At 43.8% G+C, this 12,196-nt stretch overlaps 1 protein-coding gene across 1 annotated transcript in view; it reads left to right on the forward strand.

Moving 5' to 3' along the window:
* Positions 1 to 387: 387 nt before the first annotated feature.
* LOC138510183 (hippocampus abundant transcript-like protein 1) overlaps positions 388 to 12,196 on the forward strand; it is a 1,300,033-nt gene continuing 1,288,224 nt past the window's right edge. The window contains exon 1 of the mRNA XM_069625669.1: positions 388 to 859. Within this exon, the coding sequence (XP_069481770.1) occupies positions 779 to 859 (81 nt within the window). The 5' untranslated portion in view covers positions 388 to 778. The remainder of the gene's footprint in view (positions 860 to 12,196) is intronic.

Raw genomic sequence — 12,196 nt, forward strand, 5'->3', positions numbered from 1 at the left:
GGCGAGTATCTGCATTTCTATTTTTCCATTTAAAACACTGAGTAGTTTCAGGCAGTTAAAAATACGATACGTAATAATTTGTGTCAAGTCCCCGATACTGTTAAAATGTGTCACTGCACAGAAGAGGGCATATTTGGTTGTACGTGCTGTTAACTCGATAGGAAAGTGAGGGGCTTCTCCACCAGCAGAGCACCCATGGCTGCCTCCATTTCTTGAGCAGCGTTAGCCCTATAATACAGATGCACATTAATATCCTCTCACTTTAGTAGTAGTTATTCTATTTTAAACTAGACCGTGTCACAAGCTGTGTCCGTTCTTTGTTTTTACTATTTTCGCTGGCACTTCCTGTTCGAAAGCGTTGCTACGGTGACAGCTGTCAGTCAGAGTGGGTGGTGACGCGCTTCCGGTGGTGTGTCAGTGAGTGTGGCCGGTGTCAGAAACTGTTCAAGAGAGTAAGGAAGGGACTTGGTCTCGAGGGTGACAGTTGCGGACCCTGAAGCTAAGGCGAAGACGGCTGTTGGTCGCTGTGTGGGAGGCGGCGCGCGGCCGAGCCGCTAACACTCTGGATCCCGCCGCTGGGCCCCGCGCGTTGCCGGCTTCTTCCCCGGGAGCCGCCACTGTGCGCAGGGGGGAGGTAGAGGGACTGGAGGACCGGGATTTTACTGGAGCTCAGCCCTTGTCAGTGGCAGGAGCAATTCCGACCGCGGAGAGTGGAGCACCTCCTCTTACCATCAACACTAACAGCAGCAGTCCGGGCAGCTCGCACCATGGAGGCAGTATGATCCCAGATAAGAAGCGGTGCAGCCCCGGGGCCCGCATAATGCTGGTGAAGAGGATCATCATGAAAGAGGCTGGCGCGGTGAGTGTTGGGGGCTGGATGGGGGAGAGGGGTGCCGTGCGGGCTGGATCTTTGGGTAGGGGAGGGTTCTGCAGCATCTGATTGTGAGGAAGTAGAAGTCGTGGGTCATTTGGATGATGTGTTGTCCTGCCATGGCGCCTTTGTAGTCGTTCTGTAGTTCATGGGCATTATGAATGCACAGCAGGGGGCCCATTATTAGATTCACGGAATGACAATGTGACTGTCTCTGACTTTCGTGACCGCATAGAGTTGGGGTAGAGCAGGATGCCAGGCAGTATTAACCCAGTTTCAAAACTTGACATTTTCCCACCCTCCACACTACTATGAACCCCTTCACTGCTCCATAATATATTGAACGTTTCAATAGATAATGCATGAATGTTATCGCTCGGCCTAATGCATGAATATTATCGCTCGGCCAGTGCCTGTGTGCAATCAGACAATGTGCAAAGGCGCTGGGCGTAATACAAATAAACATATAGTACTTTGACCCACGCTTTACAGCCCCCGTTATAATATTTGGGATTTAAATGGTACACACTTTATCAACCCCAGAAGTATAAACTCTTGATTTTGAACATAATTCTGAGTAGCGGATCGGCGAGCTAGCTATTCTGCAAGCGAATGTGAGCTGTGTAGCTATCGTATGAATAGGAACCGGCCATTTTACTACAGTGTTGAAGGAGGTGCTACAGGAAGTGTAGCTAATACTTTAGATTTGATAATTCTTTGTGTTGCATTGGTCTGTTGAGGCACAGCTTCGGCTTGATGAAAAAAGGAAGAGGAACGGTCGGTCACATTTCGCGAGGAAATCATTCACATCTGGCATGTATTGCCCTGGAGGATTTGATGCCGCTGGCCAGCTGGGGAAACTCGCGTGTGCCCCCTCTGTTTAATGGCCAGTCCGACTCGTGACCTGCCAGCGAGTTTCGAGTGCCCAGCCTCAGAGAATATCATAAATGCACCACATTGATACTTTTTTTTATTTTGCTCTCTCCGGGACTATCCTCAATGGTTTTAGCAGCAGTCTTAACCCCTCTAGGCCTCCTCTCCAATACACCCGCCTGATGCGGTATCCTTTTCTGCCCTAGTCACGGGCTCTCCCGTGGTTCCCTTTCCCTTTTTTTGGTACCTCTAAGCAAACACTCCATTCTTCGATTGTGGTTTGCAGCAGGTAACATTTGTCATTCAATGGAAGTAAACCAGCTGACAGAATAACCCCATCAGAACAAATGAACCCACGACTACATGGAACAATCCATACACACGTCTTTCCTATTTACAATTTAGTGGCAACCTGCTCTCCCCCTGTACATCACAACCCAAAACAGAATTCCATTTGTTTCACGTTATGCAGTTCCCCATAGAATGTTTATGTATTCGTATATTTCTTACCCATCTCCCTCTATGTGTAGATTTGAACCCTTTCATTTTTAGGTAATAGGTGTCACTTTAGCCATAGCTAGTGCAGTATGAAGTATTTGTGGCAGATGCAAAGGTATAAATAACTACACACCGCCTCACTGTTGTTCAGTGCTGGAAACTGACAAAATGTACTTGCGGAACCCCCTCGTTGTGGGTGGTGGCTGGGGTAGCAGGTGGGGGCGGATTGTCAGTGGTATGGGCGGGTCATGGGGGTGGAGCATTTTTTTGGTGCCCTGAATACAGGATGCTGGCTGCTCTTAATAAAAACAAAGTGCATTTTGGAACATAAGAATGGCCACCAATTTAATAAACATGTCTGTGATAGTAATTCAAACGTGCATTCCTTCTCAACATGCAATTGGTATGATGCTCATTTGGTGTGCCAAAATAATCACTGACAGAAAAATGTGTGCAACACATGAGACGTATATACAGCTTTGGACCGTTTCATTGTTTGGGTTGCTTTTCTGGTGATCAAAGGGCGACTCTCGGATGCAGTTAGTGAAGTCCCCGCTCGCTGCATGCATTGAGACTCCAAACGGAGACTTGCAGTAGTCGGGGACAGAGAGCTTTTTCAACTTGGGGTTTTCAACTTGGGGGAGTTTGGGCCACGGCTCTACGCTTAACGGCGCTCCGGTAAGAGTTTTTGCAGGAGTGTAATTCCATATTGTTTCGGCCCAATTCCTTCCCTGCTGCCATTACTACTGCATCCTTTTGTGTATTTTTGCAATTATGATTTGTTGCAAGGTAAACGTTTACAGTGCGAGTTTATTGTTGTTGACTGCCTCTGTTGTCAATTTGATGCAAAGTCCTAGACGTCCAGGCTTCACAAGACAGAACGCTTTATTTGTATGCAGTATGCACTTGGTTTGCTTGTTGTTATTTGCAATGGTGTGTGAACTGTATTGCTGCTCTAGTCATGCACAAAGTTTATCGGGGCATTTGAGGCTCCACTGGCATGTTGTACTTCCCAAGTTGTTGTTCTTGATCCCGTTCTAGTGTGCATGTACTACTTTAGCACTTACAGAAATATTAAGCTTTGTAAAGTAAATTAGGTAGTCATGATGTCTGTGATTGGATCATTGGAGATTAAATTGTACAATAGATTCTGCATTGAATCAGCCCAGTTATTTAAGCCCTGTGTTATGTTAAGGGTCATGGCTTCTGTTGCAGGGTGCCAAGTGAATTTCAAATTTTGAGCAAATATCGTTTTTTGCAGTCTTGCTGACAGCTTATTTGGCCTCTTTGAATGTCTATCCCTCTACATTAGGCCCAGCTCGCATTCACCTGAACAGCGACTGTCTCAAGCATTCATTAAAGCCCATTCTATCTATCCGTGCGCACTTTGTACCTCGTTGGTTCGAACCTTTCAATCCTAATGTGATCCTTCTGCGTTTCAAAATTATTGATGCTGATCAGTTTGCTAGATGATCCTACCTATATGTGTCCAGTGGCAGCTGGTGAATTTTTTTTAACTGGAGAGGCGTACTTTTGCCTCGAGTACGTGGGAGCCTGAACCAACCAAGGTGGGCTTCATGCATGTTCTCCCCCTCACTACTAAGAATGGGTTAAAAAGGTGCATTTCCTCCACACTTTTTGTGAAAAATTGATTGGGTAAAAAGTCACACAGTTTGCATGTATGGTAGCACTTGAAAAAATGCAACAATTGCACAGGAGCTTTTTGCAACGCACTTGCATGATGCCTTTGCCCACAATATACGGCAGTATAAAAAACATGTTCATGCTGGCTGTGCCCATAGATAATCATACTACATCGATATATTCCATTATTAATTTTTAGAAACATTTTTTTAGTTTTTATTTTAATTTGATTTAGCTGTAGAAACAGCCTTTCCATTATTACTCCTATTGAATTTGCCAGTAATAAATGCTATGCCACAGTAAGAAAACATGTCTAGATTGGCTGCACTAATGCAGGTCAGACTAGCCATGTAATAACACATGTGCAACGTGATTCATGGAATTATTTGCGTGAAAAAGGCAGATTTGCGCGCCTTTCTGCCGAAAATACCTGTTTGAAGTATGGGGATTTTCGGGCAGAAAGGCACGCAAATCTGCGTTTTTCACGCAAATAATTCCATGAATCAGGCTAACGATGTTTGCTCTATCTCTGATGCCCATTAACAAAATGCAAATGCCACAGTAAGACTATATGGCCAGACTAGTGTCCTCAATGGAAGATAGTTTAGCCATGTGATAATAACACATGTTTGTTTTACCCTTGATGCCCAGTAGCTATGGCACAAGCAACCAAAAGAAGTGGGGACACGCGGGGTAAACCACTAGAAAAATCAAGCGAAGTAAGCAACCATCAGTGTGAGAACCCAATGAGGGGATAGGCCAGGTCAACGATAGTATAAAATCAAATTATCTTTATTGTTCACGTATTAAATCACATAGTGCTGAATCCATGATAAAAAAGCATAAAACAGACAATAAATATTGAATATATACAGGTAAAGTGCATGACAGACGAATATTCACCCTACAGTACAGGATGGGAACCACGTGCAAACAAACCCACATCTGCTGTACAGGGGACGGAAACAAGAAAGAAAAAGAAAGGGGAGGAAGAACTTGGAAAAGAAAAAAGGATCCCTTAGGGGATCATATTATTATTCCCAATCTAAAAGTGCACACACAATCCAAGAATCAATTCTAAGTGTAATTAGAATAGTTCAATCAATTTTAAATAAAAATTAAAGAATACAAAATTGGTAAGTGCAAGTTTACAATAGCTCTCCAGCCTATTGTTCTGGAGTTGCATAATTCATAGAAAAATTGAATTTAAGAATTGTCAGACATGCTTGCAGTGTAGAAATGATAGAAATGCAACCTACAGCACTTGTCACCATTTCTACCACTAGCTATGACACAGCACATACTGGCTGCACCAATCAAAGCCAGTCTAACTATCTGTCAGGGCATGCATAATGTTTACTTTACCCTTGATGCTCCTGTTAAAAATACAGAGTCGCACCAGGGTTCGACATTAAGATTTGTTGAGCAGGTGTTAAAAGAAGCTCCTGGGTATCTGGCATCAGCCAGTGGGCAGGAGCTACCGGTGGAGAGCTAGTATATTCCGCAACGTTAATCTAATTTCGTCAAAAGATGCAAACTTTAACTTTTTTGCATTATGTTTATGACCCATTATGATTTTAATGCATTCTCGGTATCCTGCTGCTTATTTACACTCCTTCCCAAAACCCAAAGTTAATGTCACAAAGTTATGTGTTTATGCACCCGTTGGCATGAGGAGCCAAGAGAAATTCCTAGTAGCTGTTTGTGTCATGATAATCGGGCTATCCTATACTTGATACAAGAGCTAAATAGCTTCCTGCAATTTAGAACCCTGCCACAGTAAGAAAGTATAGCTAAAGTATGCCAGTCTAGCTATGTGACAGCACTCGTCATGTTTGCTTTTCCCTTGATGCAGAGTACAATCCATGCTGCCAGTAGCACCCTCACCCCGAAATTAGGGCCTGCTCCCCCTTCATACACCTAACGAAGGCCAAGTGCACACACACTTGCATAGAAAAAATATATTCTCATTGACCTGCACATTAACAGAGCACTCAGAAAACGGCTTTCATGCATGCATACATAAAAACACATTACACAACATCTAGCCTTTTATTGCCTCTTATTTTACAATGTCACACCAGTCTTAGATTTGTGTGCTCTCCGTTTAACTCTATTTGTTTATACGCCTGTGAACACCTCTCAAGGCAACTTGTTTTCCCTCCTTAATATGATTTTGGCTGATATATTTAAGTACATGCACGTAGCTTTTGACCACTAACAGAGGACGCTGTAGTTTTACTTACAATAAGTTATTTTTTTTGTTTGTTTTTGTCGCTCTTGTCTTGTATCAGTTTATGGGCGCCCCTGGGTCGTGTGGCGCTATGTAAGCATTAATGTAAGTAAGTGTTGAAAGAAAGGCCTGATCCACCGATTATCATAAAATAATTAGTATTGGGTCGAGAAAAAAAACACGCCAGTCTTCCACATCGCAGTCCTTACTACGTGAGAGGAAGTGTCCCTTCCAGCACTAACGCTTCACATGCGCGCAGTGAAGAGAAAAGCTTTTCACACACACACAGCCCGCACATAACTTCATCGACGTGGAGAGGGGAAACTCCTCTTAATTCGAGTAATGCGACTGTAGGGTGGCGATATCATAAATGAGATCAATCACTGCCTACAACATGGACAGTTTCTTTCTTTGAGTTGATATGAGGACATACCGTTTTTGATTTTAGCCCGGAAAATGATTACAGGGCCCAAAGCTCTCCAACATAGAAAACAATAGAAGACTAATCTGTAAAAAAACAAACAAAAAGTAAAACTGTGCACATAGTCCACAGAAATAGCCAGGTTATTTGCAAGTAACCTTTATTATTTATTCCTATCCTTCCTCCTCAAAGTCCTTACTACATGAGGCGAATTCTTTAGAGAGACAGCTTCCAACTGCTATCCTTTCCCAAAAATGAACATGGAAAAACCCTCCAATAGTAATTCTCCCATTTTTAGTTATAAATAGGCTGCCCTCCTCCACCACAGCCTATTATTTCTGTCTCTGCTCTCAAGGAACAGGTCTCCAGCCCTTTCAAGCTGTGGGATAAGAATACTTTTTGGAATGTAATCCCTTATTAACAGTTTTTATTAATATGTATTGCGTGTCTCCCCACTTAAAATGCATAGAACAATGGTACCTGCAGAGTGGATCAGTTCATGTTGCTCCTCAAGGCCACCCACCCATGAGTTCTGCACGGCAGGCTGGGGCTATTGAAGGTGGTGGGCAGAGCGCCCTATTTGTGAAGTGGAACGTATAGTGAGCATGTAACGAATCTCCAAAGGGTCCTTCAAGTCGCAGGGTGGGGCAAGACAGAGCAACTTGCAGTGGATACTGCACCATCAACTGCAAATCGCCCCATTCTCATAATGTTACCGGAGTGTTGGCATCTGTATAGAAACATGGGCGATTCTCGCTTGGAGTGCTTGGTTGCTCGATATGTAGCAACTTCACTGTCAGTGTGATGGAATGGGTTGAAATAAAAGTAGCTTCTGGTAGCTGTTGGTACCAACCTAACCATGCTATTTTAGGCTATAAGCAGGAGATACATGGCTCCAATCAGTATGGAGTCAGCAGCACCATGCAAATGGATAGAGAAACACTGCCACATGTAGGAGACGCCAGTTTCCCTCCAGTTTGCCAAGACGGTCCCTGCACCCTACTCGGCTCACCCAGCCCATGTTAGTAACCATGGAAGAAGGTACATCCTAGCAGCTCCAGAGCCACCTCGGAAGGGAGCCAGATGTTTGCAGGGAGAAGATTTGGCGGCAGCATTAGCCCACATCGGGGAAACCTTGCATATGCCAGTTGCAGCTGGCACACAAAGCAATAAGGACGTTGTTGTTGAAAGAATTGTCAGGCAGAACTTGAAGTCGTCCAGTGAATAACCCAAAAACGGAACGTTGGACAGCAATACCTATTGGGGAGGACTGTGATATATAAAACTTTGGTACTTTTTCCCGTGGAAGGATTCAAGACTAGTGACATTGACTCTCGGTCATTACTTTATAAGCCTGGCAATAGGTTGTATAAGAAAGGGACATGAAACACTCTGATACTATGGTTTTAGACAATATTTATTATTTTGTGCAACTTGCAAAATGTGCACTTGCCATTGGCTAGTGATATCTGACGCTTGGCAAGTAAGGAATGGTGTCCTCTGTATATGTATAGAATTGAGGTAGCAAGTGACTTTTCTATGGCTGACTCGTAGCTTGAATTTATTATCTTGTTTTATGTATTACAATTTTTTACTTTTTTGTAAAATGACACTGAATTTTGTGTTTAATTGTGTATAGAATTATCTTATTAACAATGGTATTCAATATATTGCTGTGATTTTAAGTTAAGATATTGTAGGATTTTCACACTTGGGAGTTGTAAAGAGGAGGATTTGGTAGGCGCCCTATACGTAGTTGTATGCCTTTTGTATTCTCGGACATACACTCCTACATGTGGCTAGGTCAAGCTCCAGTCAAGTACCCCGGGTCCTCTTTCATTGGTTGAATAGAAAGAATGGTCGGACATTGATAAACCAGTAATACCCAGGTTTGTGCAAAATATATCCCCTGTACTGGCACTTTGCAGCCTATGTGGTTCACACCCTAGCGCAGGACATTAAACTGGCCTTTTAGGTTATGCTGCTCGAGGAGGACATGTTGGATCGCCTCACGGACATGAAGTTGCAATGCAAGTTATTCAACTGTCTCTGCGCCACGGCCGCTTTCTCCTTAGCAGCGTGACGTCGGCTCTAGAAGATGCCCTGGAAAATAGAAGAAAGTCCGAAAAGTCTACTTTTTGGTCCACCTCTGCAGGCACTCAAGATTGTTTGGTCTTCAAATGGAGTCATTTGTCTGCCAAGGATAGAAACATCCTTGCGGCATCCTTGCACTGGGGAAGCCAGCCTGCAAATCATTTGCCAACTCTGGCCTCCCCAGGGGAGGCCAGAGTTGGAACACAAGGAGCTCGGAGGCAAATGACCCTTTCGAGGCAGAAATCTAGTTTACATGGCACCATTTGCAGATTTTCCTTCTACATCGACCCCACCCCCTCTACTAAGCATTCCCAACAAAAAGTCATGATTGCCTGACTTTCGGAAGAAGCAGAAGCTTTTGCCTTCACTGCGTGCATTTGACTCGTCAAAAAAACGTTTTCTTATGGGATTGTGCCATCATAAAACCCTTCTGTGAATCAGGGGGTTAGCGTCCTCTCACATTTAGTAAACAACACTAATTAAATTGAACTAATTTGTGAGTACCTTTCAACGTGTTATTAAAAATGAAATTTGCTTGTGTATGTTTTGGATTTTTGGTGAAACCTCTGAGTTAAGAGTAGTTCTACACCTTTCAGAGATACCTTTTTAGATATTATTTCAGGGTGTTTGTGTACTTTTGATTTCCCGAATACTAAACATATATGCGTATATGTAAATATCTCGTCAGTAAAGATTGCAAACTGGAATCTACTGATCTAAATGACTACCCCCTTTGTACAAAATTATAACCATGTCACTGTTTCCTCTGGGTTTAGACCATTATTGAACACGTTCTTTGAACCAAAAAGTATTCTGAGATGCATACAAAGTTTTTCTTCTTGTACCGGTTACCTCTAGTAGTTCCGCGATGTGCTGTACTTTATCCGTTTTCTGAAGTTCCCTTGGGACGATTATGGTCTTGCATAAATAAATAACCACACGGTTCCTTTCCAGTTGCTTCTTTTAATGCACTTAAAATGTGGGACTGTACACGCTTTGTGGGATATGTAGTTCTTCTTTGCTTGTCTGTGCCTTCGAACTTAATGTTGAATTTCCAAGTTTCAAATGGATTTTGATTGGAGAAAATAGGGTGACTATTGTATGCATATCCCTTCATGCATAGAAAGTGCAGTTGTTAGCAGTAGAGAAGGCGAGTGGACGTGTCTATACTTCGCTCCTTGAGTCCTGCCATATCTGCTTACCCTAAGGCTGGGTCTTGACTGGGTTGAATACTTCCATCTTACAGGCGGTTGGCGGAGGGCCCTTTAAACATACTGCACTGTGTGAAGCGCACAGAGGGCAGTTGGCAGTGTGGTGGAGTGGCTGATGAGTCAGCTCTTCTATTTTGAATATGTATTGCATGAATAAAAGCCAGCCTTCTACTGATTTGGCCCAACCTCCTTCTATGACGGCACTGCAGCAGTCTTATGCTGCCTCTGCTAACTTTCTGTTACCACCCCTTTCCCCCTTTGACATGGCGACCCAACCTTTTGGATGGTCTTGTTCTGCTGTCATGATTACAAATCTTACTAGGTTTATGGTGTAAGCTCTGTCTTCAATTGCATCGTAATTTTATGAACAACCTGAGCCTAAATATACAGACAGCACACTATTTCTTACTGACCAAGAGTCAAATATAACTAGTGGAGAGTGCAAATCCTGAACCCTGAAATGGGGGGTACAATTTAAACTCTATAGACTGTGAGTGGCTTTCGTTTGACTGCCAGGAGGCAGAGCCCATGCGAAGAGAGGGATAAACAGACAGACTACGGTCCTTAAGAAAACTGGAAATGCTCCTTTTTACCTTGGTTGGCCTGAATCTTCTTTGCAAGTCCAGCATGAGCCATTAACATATTTGTGTTCTGTAGTATTCTGCTTTGCAGGTTACTAGTCATCTGTATGTCAGATTGTTGGAATGTTAGTTCGCGTGCCTGGAATGTGGAGCGTTGGCCTCTGGGTTGTTCCACAGAGTGACAGTCTTGGAGCTGGCTAGGTGCTGGATGCCAGTGGTTTCACACTTTGTACTTACTTACCTGTACCTGGCGCAATAAAGCACTTGCCTTCCATTCTGGTCCAGACGTGATACTTCAGGAATCGGGAAGGACCCTACTATATGTTCCTTCATAAATACAGCTGTACTGAACCTGACATGTCTCAAGTGGTCTGTCAATCCCTCGGACAATGCATCCTCCCATCTGGTTGATATGACCCAAACTACACAGCCTTTGGGAGCAGGGTGGAGTAGGCAGCTTAGACGGGGACCGCCTAAAGAAAACAATACATAACTGAGAGAGGGGTTTGGAGGAATCAGGTGGCTTTTCATGCAGATTAGGCTATGGCCGTGTTGTGAAGTGCTTGCTCTGCATGGTGGAAGGCTGTGATGTCATATGGAGTGTTTGGTTGTGAATGAGAGAATGTCTGGGTAAGGTTCCAAGCCAGGCAGGTAGGAGACCCCTGCCTGGGTGATGGAGCCAGTGTCTTGTCCTAGGTACTTTATGTACTATCTAACTTGGTAATAAACAAGTGAAGTAACTACAATAAGCCTGGAGGTCACTTCATTTCATTGGCGACGAGCTTGTCAAGATAACAGGAACCTGGGTGCCAAAAGAACGATCTAAGCTGGTATATCTGCTGCTGGGGGTGCAGAAAGTACAAGGAAAGAGGACACACTGTCCCCCAAATCAAGGAATACCCATCACACAGGGCACAGGAGGGGTGGACTTCAGGATTGAGCTGGCCACGTTTAAGCTCGTTGGGGAGTTGCTCCTTGGCATTGGGAAAGGAGACTGCTAAATAGGGCAGAGGAGAGGGTAGCTACGCCCACAAACTGTAACGGGAAGCTGTGCCCACAGGAGGGAGAAGCTGTTCCCATAGACTGGATGGTGAACCTGTCCCCATAAAGTGGAGGGGGAAGCTGTGCCTGGCTATAGAAGGGAGTGTAAAGACTGGAGGAGGGTGGGGGGGGGGGGTGTCTGTACTCCTGCTTTCTATATGGCGGAGGAGAGGCACAGGGGACCCCAGCCAAAATTCTCTATTGTTGGTATCGTGGCGAGCAATCGAGGCTTGGCTCTCAGGAGGTGATGCAGGCTGTTTCTTAAGTACAGTGTAGTTCCCAAGCACCCACAAAGGAATGTCCACACACTGTATTAGTTAAAACACAGTCTTTATATAATTAAGTTTCAAGGTTATATACATAATCGCAATAATGCACTTTGCTCAGTTAATCTACAGTGGCAAATATTTACACAGTTCTACGTGGTAACACAATTACTATCAGATTTCATTAAAGTGCATCAACTTGTACTTAGTTTAAATGTCACATAAATTAAGTAATAAAGAGAACCAACAATATACATAGGAGGAAAGCAGTTGGTTAGAACAATAGGCAGAACACTGGCCCTGTTGCCTAGACACAGTTCTGTGTGAGGACCCCCTCACCTGGGCAACCTGTAAATACAGATATATTGTACAAGCCCAGTCCATATATTATTCAATATGAGTCTTATTTCCTTCTAAATAGTTCTACAACCACATTGTACCTGGAATAGCCGAGTTTGACGTC

This window comes from Ambystoma mexicanum, chromosome 6p (assembly GCF_040938575.1).
Source record: "Ambystoma mexicanum isolate Mex_15411 chromosome 6p, UKY_AmexF1_1, whole genome shotgun sequence".
NCBI classification, from domain to species: domain Eukaryota; kingdom Metazoa; phylum Chordata; class Amphibia; order Caudata; family Ambystomatidae; genus Ambystoma; species Ambystoma mexicanum.